This window comes from Girardinichthys multiradiatus, chromosome 18, assembly GCF_021462225.1.
Source record: "Girardinichthys multiradiatus isolate DD_20200921_A chromosome 18, DD_fGirMul_XY1, whole genome shotgun sequence".
In the NCBI taxonomy this organism is placed as follows: Eukaryota; Metazoa; Chordata; class Actinopteri; order Cyprinodontiformes; family Goodeidae; genus Girardinichthys; species Girardinichthys multiradiatus.
The window spans coordinates 45,104,062-45,119,929 of NC_061810.1; the positions used below are offsets into that span (position 1 = coordinate 45,104,062).

At 40.4% G+C, this 15,868-nt stretch overlaps 1 protein-coding gene across 9 annotated transcripts in view; it reads left to right on the forward strand.

Annotated features, from left to right (window-relative positions):
- Positions 1-15,868, forward strand: part of pak1 (p21 protein (Cdc42/Rac)-activated kinase 1) — a 136,598-nt gene that overhangs the window by 9,404 nt on the left and 111,326 nt on the right. Inside the window, exons 2-3 of one of the 9 annotated variants that reach the window (XM_047391384.1) lie at positions 6,302-6,353; positions 6,576-6,742. The exons of 3 other annotated variants lie outside the window; for them this stretch is intronic. In XM_047391384.1, coding sequence (XP_047247340.1) covers positions 6,731-6,742 — 12 coding nt within the window. In that variant the 5' untranslated portion in view covers positions 6,302-6,353; positions 6,576-6,730. The remainder of the gene's footprint in view (positions 1-6,301; positions 6,354-6,575; positions 6,743-15,868) is intronic. 5 more of the 9 variants (XM_047391383.1, XM_047391387.1, XM_047391382.1 and 2 more) reach the window with 5 other exon arrangements.

A 15,868-nucleotide genomic window follows, 5' to 3' on the forward strand; every position in this document is an offset into this window, starting at 1 on the left:
TTCATGGAGATGTTGTTGTCATTCTATCATTCTCTTGTTAGAACTGAAAAATGTCCTAATCATGTGCCTGAAACAACCCCCTGTGAGACAATGAACCTGCCAGGAAAGAGTAGTTGCAGCAGAGCACAGCGCAGGTTAATATTGTTTTAGGTCGCGCACAGAGTGATGATGTGCAGCAATCTGCAAAGAGGTTAATCAGTTAATGAAAATACTGATTGTACTTCGTCCTTCACAGCAAGGCTGAAACTGATGGTGATGGCCCAGAAACCTCCTCTTTTAAATAAGGAATATCCACAAATCATGACCAGGTCGACCATGTAACTCAGGATTTGTACCGGTTCCAGTTTCAGGGTATTACTGCCTCTCCTGTCCTCGGTTGCTAGAGTCACTGTTCACTTGGCCAGAACCGCAACACTTTTAGTCCACTAAATCTGATTTTAATCAGCTGCTTTTCTTTTTCTTTTTTTGCACACTGTGGGAAATCAGTCTGTGTCTCTAGTTTGATTCACACATGTTTGTGGCGTTGGTCCAATCAGTAGGATTCTTAGCTCACAAAACTGGCTGCTTTCTGCCTGTAAAACTTGCGGGTTACATTCACACATTTTTAACCAGTTTTGTGACAACAGCCTGTTTTATAATGCTGGACACCCACATGAACCAATCATTCTTTAGAATTATTTAAGCCTCATAAGGTGTTATAAAAATACTTTTATTAACAGATTGCTCTGTGTTGCTGTTGCTGATATGATCCAACCTTTGGTCATTTATTGGAGAAGTACCAGTGCTTTCTTTCCAGTGAATGTAGATTCTGAGGAGTGGCAGTCCTGGGACAGGATCAGCATGTTTTACCTCATCATCTGTCCTGTACACACATCTGTGCATATGAGCTCAGCTCACCCCTTCTGTTGATTAACAGCATTAGGTTTAATCAGTTAAATGCATAGTTTGACGTAATTATGTGATCAGTGCTGCAAAGGTAATATGTTAATTATTTTCTCTCATGTGATGAATCTAACAGTGATTATCTTGGTACAACTTCTGAAAACATATTGCTGCCTGTCTGCTGTCTGTTTTTATCAGTATAAATGTACTTGGTCACTATAGTCAGCTAAACTTTGACTTTGACCAACCGGCCAGCAGAGTAATGGAAACAATCAATGGCTGCAGCCATAAGCTGTGAATTCGGGCTCTGCTGTAATCCAGCAGAATAACAGTGTGTCAGATTCAGTCTCTCTCAGTGTTTTTTCTGGTTTTCAGGGCAGGGGAGTTCCAACACTGTATCCTGATATTTTCAAATACCAACATCATGATTTCATTTGTACAGATACCACCCAGCCAAACCTTTCCAAGTATCCCAACTCTGCAGGACAGATGGTCTCATTTGCTGAGTCCTCCCCTTCTCCTCCCATTTTCTCCTCATCTATTATTTTTTTTCTTCACCTCACTTTCCTCAGTCTGTTCCTTGCTCTTTATTTCCATAGATTTCCACCAATCACTGCTCTGACTCTGTGTGTTCCTGCTGCTTTTTTACAATCATTTCTGTTGTCTCTTTTTTGTTCCTCCCCACAATCAGATCTTTTTCTCTTTTTATTCTATTTCTTCTTCTTGACTTATCATCTTCAGCCCCCATTAGTGTTTCCCCTCCATCTGTCTGTCAAGCAGTTGTAATACCATTATGTATAAATACTTAATCTCTCATAGTGAAACTTAGGAAGTCTCTTTTTGTTCTCTGTCATGCAGTAGTTGTATTCTTCTCTCCATGTTGCTGGAGGGATTTTCTCCCTCCTCAGATATATAGAAATGTTTCCCTAACGAAACCAAAGACGCTAATCTGCTTCATATCAGGGGTTTAAAGTATTTGATCTATATATACAGGTCCTTCTCAAAATATTAGCATATTGTGATAAAGTTCATTATTTTCCATAATGTCATGATGAAAATTTAACATTCATATATTTTAGATTCATTGCACACTAACTGAAATATTTCAGGTCTTTTATTGTCTTAATACGGATGATTTTGGCATACAGCTCATGAAAACCCAAAATTCCTATCTCACAAAATTAGCATATCATTAAAAGGGTCTCTAAACGAGCTATGAACCTAATCATCTGAATCAACGAGTTAACTCTAAACACCTGCAAAAGATTCCTGAGGCCTTTAAAACTCCCAGCCTGGTTGATCACTCAAAACCCCAATCATGGGTAAGACTGCCGACCTGACTGCTGTCCAGAAGGCCACTATTGACACCCTCAAGCAAGAGGGTAAGACACAGAAAGAAATTTCTGAACAAATAGGCTGTTCCCAGAGTGCTGTATCAAGGCACCTCAGTGGGAAGTCTGTGGGAAGGAAAAAGTGTGGCAGAAAACGCTGCACAACGAGAAGAGGTGACCGGACCCTGAGGAAGATTGTGGAGAAGGGCCGATTCCAGACCTTGGGGGACCTGCGGAAGCAGTGGACTGAGTCTGGAGTAGAAACATCCAGAGCCACCGTGCACAGGCGTGTGCAGGAAATGGGCTACAGGTGCCGCATTCCCCAGGTCAAGCCACTTTTGAACCAGAAACAGCGGCAGAAGCGCCTGACCTGGGCTACAGAGAAGCAGCACTGGACTGTTGCTCAGTGGTCCAAAGTACTTTTTTCGGATGAAAGCAAATTCTGCATGTCATTCGGAAATCAAGGTGCCAGAGTCTGGAGGAAGACTGGAGAGAAGGAAATGCCAAAATGCCAGAAGTCCAGTGTCAAGTACCCACAGTCAGTGATGGTCTGGGGTGCCGTGTCAGCTGCTGGTGTTGGTCCACTGTGTTTTATCAAGGGCAGGGTCAATGCAGCTAGCTATCAGGAGATTTTGGAGCACTTCATGCTTCCATCTGCTGAAAAGCTTTATGGAGATGAAGATTTCATTTTTCAGCACGACCTGGCACCTGCTCACAGTGCCAAAACCACTGGTAAATGGTTTACTGACCATGGTATCACTGTGCTCAATTGGCCTGCCAACTCTCCTGACCTGAACCCCATAGAGAATCTGTGGGATATTGTGAAGAGAACGTTGAGAGACTCAAGACCCAACACTCTGGATGAGCTAAAGGCCGCTATCGAAGCATCCTGGGCCTCCATAAGACCTCAGCAGTGCCACAGGCTGATTGCCTCCATGCCACGCCGCATTGAAGCAGTCATTTCTGCAAAAGGATTCCCGACCAAGTATTGAGTGCATAACTGTACATGATTATTTGAAGGTTGACGTTTTTTGTATTAAAAACACTTTTCTTTTATTGGTCGGATGAAATATGCTAATTTTGTGAGATAGGAATTTTGGGTTTTCATGAGCTGTATGCCAAAATCATCCATATTAAGACAATAAAAGACCTGAAATATTTCAGTTAGTGTGCAATGAATCTAAAATATATGAATGTTAAATGTTCATCATTACATTATAGAAAATAATGAACTTTATCACAATATGCTAATATTTTGAGAAGGACCTGTACATATATTATATTCACATTTTATGAAATGCTACAGGGGCTTTTAGACTTTTGTGGTTTAATGTTAAATCAGTTTAAATGTATTTGCTTAAGATGTGGGATAAATAGTTGATAATAAAGACACTTTAAGGTTAATTTTACCACATTTTACCTATATACCTGATGGTGATACTGAATAATGATAAATATGAAACTGTCAGAGATCATTTGCTTTTACTCTCATTCCTTTCAAAATCCCATACTTCTACATTTTTCAGGCAGTTTTAAAACATTCTGGACATTAACATAAAAATATTTAGATTCCGGCTGCACGGTGGCGCAGTTGGTAGCATTGTTGCCTTGCAGCAAAAAGGTCCTGGGTTCAATTCCCGACCGGGGGTCTTTCTGCATGGAGTTTGCATGTTCTCCCCGTGCATGTGTGGGTTCTCACCGGGTACTCCGGCTTTTCCTCCCACAGTCCAAAGACATGCCTGTTAGGTTAATTGGTCTCTCTAAATTGCCCTTAGGTGTATGAATGAGTGTGTGCATGGTTGTTTGTGTGTTGCCCTGCGATGGACTGGTGACCTGTTCAGGGTGTACCCTGCCTCTCGCCCATAGACTGCTGGAGATAGGCACCAGCTCCCCCGCGACCCACTATGGAATAAGCGGTAGAAAATGACTGACTGACTATTTAGATTCCTATATTTCATACATTGACAATTCTGTGGACTGCTGGGACAAAAGTGGAATGTTCTGGAAGATGTCCTATAACATCTGGGCCTAAAACTAACTCAGCATTTCAGAAGAAAGCACCATGCCGACTGTCAAACACGGTGGTGGCCGTATGATACTTTGCTGCTTCAGGAACTGCCCAACTTGCCATTATAGTACCATGAATTCTGCTTTTTTCTAAAAAGACCTGACGGAAAATGTCGAACCGTCAGTATGGAACATTAAGCTCATGAACGTGCCAGCAAGTCTACTGATTGGCTCAAAAAACAAAATAAAGGTTTTAAGTGGACTAGTTAAAGGACACTTCGAGAACTTAAGCAGGCCGTTCATGCTTGAAAACCCTCCTTTGTGGCTGAAATTAAAACTAATTATACAACAAAGGGTGGGCGAACTTCCTCCACAACCATTTAAATGACTCATTGCCAGTTACCTCTAATGCTGCTTGATGGTAGTTTTTCCCACCAAGGCCGGCACAACCAGTTATTAGGGTTAGTGGGGTGATTATTATTTCATATAGGGTCAGTTTGGGCTGGATATGTTTTTTTTCCTTAGTTATTGAAATCATCATTTGAAAACTGATCTTTATATTTGTCTGGTAATGTGAACATACAGTTTGCTAATTGATCTGAAAAAATGAAAACAGAAGAAATTTGTAAGGATGTAAATACGTTTTCATGCCACTTTGTCCTTCTGTGTATCTGAGCTTTTTCTTTTGCTGAGTTTTGTTACTCAGACCAGGATTCATCCTCCTTCTGTTCTCTTCCCCACGGGGATGTTTCCTGCCGAGTTCTCACCTCAGCTTTAAAAAACCTCGTGGACACCCTTCTTCCTTTCAGCAATTTTAAAGATGGCCAGCCAAGTGTGTCAGCTTACCCTCTACATGACCCCTTTTTTATAAAAAATATGATTACATTGTACTTAAAATATTTTATTACTCCATGACACTCGTCGCCTGCTGAGCTTCCACAGCTCCACAGAACAAGAATCAGAAGGAAGGCTAAAGCTCTCCTTGCTGACCCAAGCCACCCTCAGGTTGCTGCCATCGGCTCTCTGATACATGGTGATAAAGTGCAATATAAAAAGGTTCAAATGTTCATTTGTCCCTGTTAGTGTCAACCTCATGAAAATTTGACCTGATGGGTCCAAAAAGAGAGTAGTAGTACTAGTAGTGTGTGTTTGTATCCTGATTGTACCGTGAATGTTGTGGCAATTCTTTGTCGTTGCATTGTTCTTTGGTGGCTGCTAAACAAATTCCCCTTTGGGGATAATAAAGTTTATCTTGATAATGTGGGTGCAAGATACTAAGACTCTTGTGAATTTTCTAAGCAAAAGCCAAGTTTCCACAGTGTATAGCAGTAGGGTTGAGTTATATTAAACTGACTTCTTGTTTGTTAAAATATCTGGACCAATGCAGTGATCTGTGTTGTTAAACTGTCTCTGTGATGGCACTGTGATCCTGTGCCGAAACTATACATGACTTCTCAAGCTGCTTCGCTGGCTGTGGAAAACACATAACAGTTCTCTTGTTGTTTTTTAATAGACCCAGTTACATAAACAGCTATGACACCAACATCCAGTTTTACCAAGTTTGAATTCTGTTGCAAAACAAAAATAGCAACACAGCCAGATTTACAGGTGGCAACATATTGAGTGAACCAGTGGTGATTAGACTCTAAAAACACCTTAATAAGCCATAATCTAAAGCTGCTAAAGCTGCTAAAGCAACCTTCTGTCTGTCTGTGGTGCAGCCTTTGTGTGTTTTCTCACAGTAAGGTGTGAATGTGTGGGCAGCTGCAGATTCAACATTCACCTTCTGCCCTTCTGTTTGCCCTCTTGAACATGCTCTTTACACACAAAGGGTCCTATACGACAGCATCAGTGCTGTTGGTTCAAGAGAAATAGAAAAGAAGAAATGTTTCAGCCTCATTTATATGATCTAATTGTCTTTCGCATTAACGTTTGATGTAGGATAGATAAATTTTTTCCTAATCTATTGACCTACACAACATCCTGATATGCTCTTGTTGCTTGTCTGGAAATCAGGGCGATCACTTCCTTAAAGGGGCAGAGTGTTTTAAATGATATTTTTTAAACTTGTTTCTGTGCAGGCTGCAGGTTGGATCTGTCTGCTGAGGAGTTACCCGGACTCGACGTTATCAGGTAAGCTTAACTGGCAAACAGCTCAGTCCTTATTTTTGTGCCAGCACTGTGGGGCAGTAAAATATGGTTATCTAACAAGTTTATTGCTGTTAATGCAGTACAGTTAATAATTCATCAAATCTAACCACTAACTGTGCTTGGTTGTGGTAGCTATGATTTATAATTGTCCAACTAAAGGCACAGTCACATAGGATCATCACAGCGTGGCATTTCATTTAACAGGCGTTGGTTCGAACCACTAAAGCATATGGGATGAATCATACTGAAATGTCCTGATCCAACACAGATCACTCATCTTCACCCATGGATTTTTGGTTTTCAGAAGAAGCAAGTCCAGAAAGGGAACAGTGCTGAGAAAGATCGGTAGGTGTCACACCATGAAGCGGCAGGCAAGTGCTGTGTGTTGTAATAATTTATATTAAATTTACCTTTTTTAAACTCATCATTTGCTGCTAGTGTGTTTTGCTTTTATCAGTTTAGTTCAAGACCACAAACCTTTGATACATCAACATACTTTAGATATGTTGATATTTTCTCTTTGTGTGCACCATCAGAATGTTCCAATCAGGACCTTTTGTAGCCTATCGGAGTCATTTAACAGCTATTTGCCGATTCTGAGCCCATCAATGCTTAAAAATTGAGTAGCTTTAAAGTGCAGTAAAATAACACAATGTTCCAGGTGCCGCGTTATCCATTTCCTTTTTCTAATCTGAGTTTCTGCAGGACAGCCTTTTGTTTCTAAATATAAATCTGACTTGACACAAATAGATGCGCTCCAATAAACTCAGAGCTTGTTCTGAAAGGTGATGTTTTTTATACAGCAGTTTGCTGAAGTGCTAGGGTAACATTAGTCTGTTTCATCTCTGTTTTTTCATGACTCATTAGCCCCCTCTCAGATCACAGTTCTGCAATAAACACACATCCACAAAGCCCCCATAACAGATCACTTTGTCCTTTCACATCTTACAACCCGATCCATTAAAATCGCAGGCCTTTTGGAGTTTCAGATCATGCAGCCAGGGTTGTAGAACCAAAGAGGCGTGACCTACAAGTCGCAGCATCTATCTGCATAAGATGTAGGTGAAAGCCCACAGAGTGCTGAGCTCTGTGTCAGATCAGATGGACACAGCAGGATGATACGATGCCTGAACTCTGTGCACCAGCTGATTCATGTTGCTGCTCTCTGTACTTTGCACTGTCATACCCGTCCCATAATCCTGTAGTGATTAGTGGTTTATGATCAGCTTCTGACCATAAACCACTCTTCCCATTCAGTTTGCGAACCTTTCAGCTGTTAATGATGCATAATAAACACGAGTAGATCCTAGACAACAGAAAGATCTGAAAGGAACTATAGATGATTTGGCTCGTGACCTACTTAGATGCAGTTCCACTTAAATGTGTGTGAAGTTCACCACAATTTCACTTACTGGTGAAATAAATTTGGGAAATGTTGATTATAAGAGATTTAGTGGAAGTATGGAAAAGCTTGTTTCTGATAAATTGTTAGTCATTCCCATAATTGAACATATTTTCCTGTGACATTGATTGTTTTTAAAGTTATGTTTTATAATTTAGTCATTGTATGCAGCACAGGTCATTCTGACATCTTGCAGATATCACTAGTTTAACTTCAGACTCTGTGTTTACATGACTGGACTTTGGCTCCATTTAGTGAAGGGAAACTCTTGTTCACATTATATGAACTGTAACGCAACTCTGCCTTTCTGACATGGTTCCCAGCATGCAGTGCAGCCTCCATTATTCATGGCTGTGCTGAGGGGGTGGAGCTTGATAGCTGGTAAATCAGTGATGAAGCCCAACCTCTCAGCACACCTATATGCGTGTGTGTGAAGGCTGACGGGGGATGGGGTCGAGTTACCGAAAGAGTGTTTGCTATGCATTTATTATGTACTGCATTCATTCATGCATGTTTAAGCTCTGTGTATCTCTGTCTGAAAATGTACAAACTGAATATGTTGACCTACATGTCTTGGTAGTTCAGTCTGAATTTATTTAGTTTTTCCTGTGTCTTATACATTCTTATACATTTATTTTAGAAAGGAGACCGGCTTCTCTCAAAAGATAAAATAATCTAAACAATTGTAAACAATTTTTTAGAAAATATAATTTGCCTGTTTTTATTTTCATTTTTTTATAAATTTTTATTCAATTCAATTCAGTTTATTTATATAGCGCCAATTCACAACACATGTTGTCTCAAGGCTCTTCACAACAGTCAGGTACATACATTCCAATTAATCCTAACCATTGAACAGTACAGTCAGCGTTAGTTATTTATTCAAATTGGATAAAAAGTTTTTCTGTCTAAGGAAACCCAGCAGATTGCATCCAGTCAGTGACTTTTAGCATTCACTCCTCCTGGATGAGCATGTAGAGACAGTGGACTGTCACTGGCGTTGACTTTGCAGCAATCCCTCATACTGAGCATGCATATAGCGACAGCGGAGAGGAAAAACTCCCTTTTAACAGGAAGAAACCTCCAGCAGAACCAGAACCAGGCTCAGTGTGAGCGGCCATCTGCCACGACCGACTGGGTGTTTGAGAGAACAGAGCAGAGACACAAAGAGAACAAAGAAGCACTGATCCATATGGGAAGAAACTTGTGCCATCAGAAACTGAATTTGAATTGCTCAGACTTAATCTGTATTTGTGTAATTTGAAATCAAATGCATTGGTTTGAAAATTAATTTCACTAAACTGAAACTGAATTTTATGGTTTGAAACTGAATTCATTTGCTTTTAAAATGTATTTCGTTGTATTAAAAATTCAGTTTGACTACTTTCACTTTCAGGTCTGTAATTCAGAATCAGAATCAGAATCAGAATCAGAAAAGCTTTATTGCCAAGTACGTTTTTGGACATACAAGGAATTTGTTTTGGCGTAGTCGGTGCAATACAGTACAAATTAAACAGTACAAACATATCTACAATATAATATAAATATAAGTGCACAGTTTTAAGTGAGTGAGAGTAAATATAGAGCAGTATAAGATGCAAGAGCAATACAACAGTGCAGGTGATCATTGTGCAAGTAAAGCAGGAGTCCAAGCTGAGCGTTAATGTAACGCATAGAGTTACAGGTTACAGGTGTCCTGTCAGCAAAAAAAGGGGGGGTGTGGGGTAAAGGGAGAGTGTCAGTGTGGTTTCCGGGCTTTGTTAACCAGGCTGGTGGCAGATGGGAAAAAACTGTTCTTGTGGCGTGAGGTTTTGGTCCGGATGGACCGCAGCCTCCTGCCAGAGGGGAGAGTCTCAAAGAGTCTGTGACCGGGGTGGGAGGGATCAGCCAGAATCTTCCCTGCCCGCTTCAGGGTCCTGGAGGTGTACAGTTCCTGGAGCGACAGTAGACTGCAGCCAATCACCTTCTCAGCAGACCGAATGACACGCTGCAGCCTGCCCTTATCCTTGGATGTAGCAGCGGCGTACCAGATGGTGATGGAGGAGGTGAGGATGGACTCAATGATGGCTGTGTAGAAGTGCACCATCATAGTCTTTGGCAGGTTGAATTTCTTCAGCTGCTGCAGGAAGAACATCCTCTGCTGGGCTTTCTTGATGAGGGAGCTGATGTTTGGCTCCCACTTGAGATCCTGGGAGATGATGGTTCACAGGAAGCGGAAAGATTCCACAGTGTCAATTGTGGAGTCACAGAGGGTGATGGGGGCAGGTGGGGCTGGGTTCTGCCTGAAGTTCACAACCATCTCCACTGTCTTTAGAGCGTTGAGCTCAAGGCTGTTCTGGCTGCACCAGTCCAACAGATGGTCCACCTCCCATCTGTATGCGGACTCGTCACCATCAGAGATGAGTCCGATCAGGGTGGTGTCGTCCGCAAACTTCAGAAGCTTGACAGACTGGTGACTGGAGGTGCAGCTGTTGGTGTACAGGGAGAAGAGCAGAGGAGAGAGAACACAGCCTTGGGGGGAACCGGTGCCAAGTTCAGTTCCAAAATTCAGGTGTTTTTTTGTGTGCCACACATCCGGGTCCTTCAAGATAGCCACAGATTAATCAAACAGATTAATCGATTTACGTTTTACATCAGGTTAAACTTCCTTTACGGCATGTTGAGCTGCAGCAGTGCAGCTACATGAGCTTGGCGGATGTCAGTCACCAAGTCAAATAAACGTCTATAAGAAGCGTCATGTAAACAAATGATGGTCAAACAGCAACACTTATGCTACCTGTAGCTATTAGCTAAACATGACAGATTAGCATAGTGTTCCGCCGGTGTTACGTCGGTCTGCGTTTCTCTTGCCCTTACCTCGTTGTAACTTCTGTTGCCTAGCAACGGTGTTAGTGTGAAGCACAAAGCTGTGAAGCCAAACAAATACAGGTCCTTCTCAAAATATTAGCATATTGTGATAAAATTCATTATTTTCCATAATGTCATGAAGGAAATTTAACATTCATATATTTTAGATTCATTGCACACTAACTGAAATATTTCAGGTCTTTTATTGTCTTAATATGGATGATTTTGGCATACAGCTCATGAAAACCCAAAATTCCTATCTCACAAAATTAGCATATCATTAAAAGGGTCTCTAAACGAGCTATGAACCTAATCATCTGAATCAACGAGTTAACTCTAAACACCTGCAAAAGATTCCTGAGGCCTTTAAAACTCCCAGCCTGGTTCATCACTCAAAACCCCAATCATGGGTAAGACTGCCAACCTGACTGCTGTCCAGAAGGCCACTATTGACACCCTCAAGCAAGAGGGTAAGACACAGAAAGAAATTTCTGAACGAATAGGCTGTTCCCAGAGTGCTGTATCAAGGCACCTCAGTGGGAAGTCTGTGGGAAGGAAAAAGTGTGGCAGAAAACGCTGCACAACGAGAAGAGGTGACCAGACCCTGAGGAAGATTGTGGAGAAGGGCCGATTCCAGACCTTGGGGGACCTGCGGAAGCAGTGGACTGAGTCTGGAGTAGAAACATCCAGAGCCACCGTGCACAGGCGTGTGCAGGAAATGGGCTACAGGTGCCGCATTCCCCAGGTCAAGCCACTTTTGAACCAGAAACAGCGGCAGAAGCGCCTGACCTGGGCTACAGAGAAGCAGCACTAGACTGTTGCTCAGTGGTCCAAAGTACTTTTTTCGAATGAAAGCAAATTCTGCATGTCATTCGGAAATCAAGGTGCCAGAGTCTGGAGGAAGACTGGGGAGAAGGAAATGCCAAAATGCCAGAAGTCCAGTGTCAAGTACCCACAGTCAGTGATGGTCTGGGGTGCCGTGTCAGCTGCTGGTGTTGGTCCACTGTGTTTTATCAAGGGCAGGGTCAATGCAGCTAGCTATCAGGAGATTTTGGAGCACTTCATGCTTCCATCTGCTGAAAAGCTTTATGGAGATGAAGATTTCATTTTTCAGTACGACCTGGCACCTGCTCACAGTGCCAAAACCACTGGTAAATGGTTTACTGACCATGGTATCACTGTGCTCAATTGGCCTGCCAACTCTCCTGACCTGAACCCCATAGAGAATCTGTGGGATATTGTGAAGAGAACGTTGAGAGACTCAAGACCCAACACTCTGGATGAGCTAAAGGCCGCTATCGAAGCATCCTGGGCCTCCATAAGACCTCAGCAGTGCCACAGGCTGATTGCCTCCATGCCACGCCGCATTGAAGCAGTCATTTCTGCCAAAGGATTCCCGACCAAGTATTGAGTGCATAACTGTACATGATTATTTGAAGGTTGACGTTTTTTGTATTAAAAACACTTTTCTTTTATTGGTCGGATGAAATATGCTAATTTTGTGAGATAGGAATTTTGGGTTTTCATGAGCTGTATGCCAAAATCATCCGTATTAAGACAATAAAAGACCTGAAATATTTCAGTTAGTGTGCAATGAATCTAAAATATATGAATGTTAAATTTTCATCATGACATTATGGAAAATAATGAACTTTATCATAATATGCTAATATTTTGAGAAGGACCTGTAGAGCCTGAAGGTTAATAACGCTGTCTCTACTGTAAATACTACACGGTTTGTATTTACCATTTTACATATTGCTGATGGCTTATAATGCTGTTTTGTTTTAAAAAGATATTGTTTTATGATTTTGTTCATTATTCAGCCATTTAAAATGTTGAAAATATTTTTTGTGTTCATAGATATAAAAATCTAACACTAGATAAAATACATTGATGACAAATACCATTTGTTTAAAATATTTGTAAAGCTTTAAACAACAAAAACTAACATATTAACTTAGGAACAAAGTTTAAATCAGTTTATTTGTAGAGCATAGTAATAATAATTATTATTATGGTAAATAAACCAAAAACATTAATATTAGATTTCATCTGACTGAATTATATCTGTTTAACTTCCACCCATTGGGGAAACCAATTGAAACCAATTGAAAACAATGTGCCGGGAGTCAGCTGTTCTCTCGGGGTTTAGCGCACCTCAACCACCCGGCCAGAGGAGAGCCGGCTGCCGGGGCAGCGGACAAACACATCGGCGCATTTGTGTAATTAAGCGATATCTTGATAAACTGATCAGATATTTTAGGTTTACACAACTACATTCTTGTCTAAAAACATTGTAAAAGTTCAGTTGTTTCACAGAATGCGCAATATAAATAATTTTATTCATAGCTTTTCTCTCTCCTCCGGCCTTTGCTACTTCCGTTTGAAAAATCTACTTCAACCCGCAATGAATCATGGGATAGAGTGAGCCACGGAGGATACACCGGACCTATCCTTAAAATATATGGAGGTAAATTTGTCTCAATATTATTCAATCAAACAAAAAACTAATCTCAATTTTTTTTTTTATGGAATATTTTATTTTGGGGAGAAAAAAAATTGTTTGATAAAACTTTTTTTTGATTAAAATGACTCATTTTTTCTCATGAAGAGAAAAAAGTTATTTGCAAAACAAACTTTTATTTGCGCATGTCAAAAATCTTTGGTTACGAGTCTCGCTTTTTTGGTTTTGACGCTCTCCGTTTTTGGTTGAACTCAACGAATTTTGAGTTCTGGAAACATGAACATGCTGGGCGGGGCCTAAAGACGAACGATGTAAGACGTTTCCCTATTGGTTAGCGCTGACTAAAGCAGCAGACTCTGATCCCCCGCATCTCTGAACTTCTGCTCGAACCGCAGGGCTTGCAGCATCGCTTCAGTGAGGAGACATCAACTCTACAGAAGAAAACTGCGGTCAAGTGAGCCGACAGTCAGAAATACGCGGTCACGCCAGCTGACACCAGCTCTCTCTTAAAGATTAGCGTCATACAAGGTGCTTTACGGTAATGGAGCAGAAAGGACGCCGATCCAGGGAACGGTTGAGAAAATAAGAGGAAAACAGAAAAGTAACCTACAGAACATTTATATTAATTACATTTTTACAACTTTCACATGCATGTTTTATGTAAAAGAATAAATATTTTATATTTTACAAATAAAAGTTTATGTTTTGCAAATAACTTTTTTTTCTTCGTGAGAAAAAATGAGTCATTTTAATAAAAAGAAAGTTTTATTAAACAATTTTTTTTCTTCCCAAAATTAAATATTCCATTTAAAAAAAAAAAAATCGTTACAACTCTGAAAGTTTTGATCACAACTTAATATTTTTTGATTGAGATAATTTTTTTTTTGATTGAAATTAGTTTTTTGTTTGATGGAATAATATTGAGACAAATTAACCTCCATACAAATCTGGGTTTAAGAAGGACGTATTTGTTGGAACCTTGGAGATTGGATAGCATTCGTCGCCTCATCCAGGACGTTATCAGCCTACAAATCCGACCTTCAAAAGAATGCACACCTTAATTTGGACACAGTAACAGTGAATGACATCCATGAATCAGTAAATCTGTGTTTGATTAATCTGTGGCTTCAAGAACCCGGATGTGTGACACAAAAAACTGAATTTTGGAACTGAAATTGAATTTCAGACCTCAAAGTGAAGGTAATCAAACTGAATTTTCAATACAAGCAAAGCAATTTTCAAAGCAAACAAATTCAGTTTTAAACCATTATAGTCAGTTTCAGTTTAGTGAAATTCATTTTCAAACCAATGCTTTTAATTTCAAATTACACAAATACAGATTCAGTCTGAGCAATTCAAATTCAGTTTCTGATGGCACAAGTTTCTTCCCATAGATCCAGGAGTACTTTCTATGGGAAGGAAAAGTAAATGTTAGTGGATGTAGCTCCTTTAGTCGTTTCATCTAGAAAAAAAGAACAGATAAACTGAGCCAGTTTTCAAGGTTAGAGTGTGAAAGAGAGCACATATAATTAGTTACAGTAAAAGCTCAGTCAATTTCCATGTCTAGGAGAGAGAAAGGGTTAAACACTAAAAGACAGGGCTATGTGGATCATCGGTAGAGGGTGAGCATTAAGTTGTTGCCTGCAGAAGCTCGGACGATGCCCCTCTCCAGAAAGGTGTCACAGGTAGACACAGAGTCAGGCCAGGTGTAGCTTCTAGGAAGAGAAAAGAGAGAACAAAGTTAAAAGCTGAAATAACAGCAAATAACGCAAAAGATAAAATAATCTAAACAATTGTAAAAAAAATGTTTAGAAAATATTATAATTTGCCTGTTTTTATTTTCATTTTTTATACATTTTTATACCATTCTCAGTAATTGGTGGATTACTGCCCTGCTTTATTAGTGTGCTTGACCTTTGGGTCACAAACTACACTGGCCACCAATTCCCCTTCAGGTTTTTTTTAGTAAAATGCAGAAGTCATGTTTCCTTTGGTACAATACGTCTTTCAGTTCCTGAAGAAGCAAAGCAGCCCCAGACCATCATACTACCACCACCATGTTTGACACTCAGTATGATGTTTTTTTTTTTTTCTGAAATGCTGTTAGTTTTCCACCAGATGTTAATGGGATGACAGAAAGGCCTGTCTTGGAACTGATTTTGTCCTTGGAGCTCTCCTAATAGTGGCCTGCTTCTAGCTGCAGAATTATATACAGTGATCCTAAAAGAGGCAAGTGAGGCCTGTAACACTTTATATGTTGTTCCTAGCTCTTTTGACCTTCCAGATGAAGGGTTGTTGTGCTTTTGGAGTGATTTTGGGTGTTAGTCCCTGCTGGGAAGGTTCAGCACTGTTCAATGTTTACTGCATTTGTGGATTTCTGGCTTAACCTTAAAAATTGCATTGTAACCTCTTCTACACTAATAGGTAGGTCAATAACCTTGTTTCTCATCTGTTCTTGAGTTCCTTTAGATTGGGGCATAATGTTTTTGTTTTTAAGATCTTTTAGCCTACTTCATGTTGTGAGACGGGTTCTCTTTAACTGCTGTCTACAGGTCAAGTAGGACTGGACTAGCAAATATTGCATCACAGCAGTCCTTTGTGATTGGGCATATTGTGCAGCTCTAATTTGTGGGTAGTTTAGTTGTTTGTTCTGTTGCTACCTGGCTTGATCCCCTGCTTTTGATTTTCCTCTGAACCCCACTTACCCCCCTGTCTCTCTATCCCATATCTTCCATTCTCTCATAAGGTTTCTCACTCTTGGTGCTCTACTCATTACTCTTT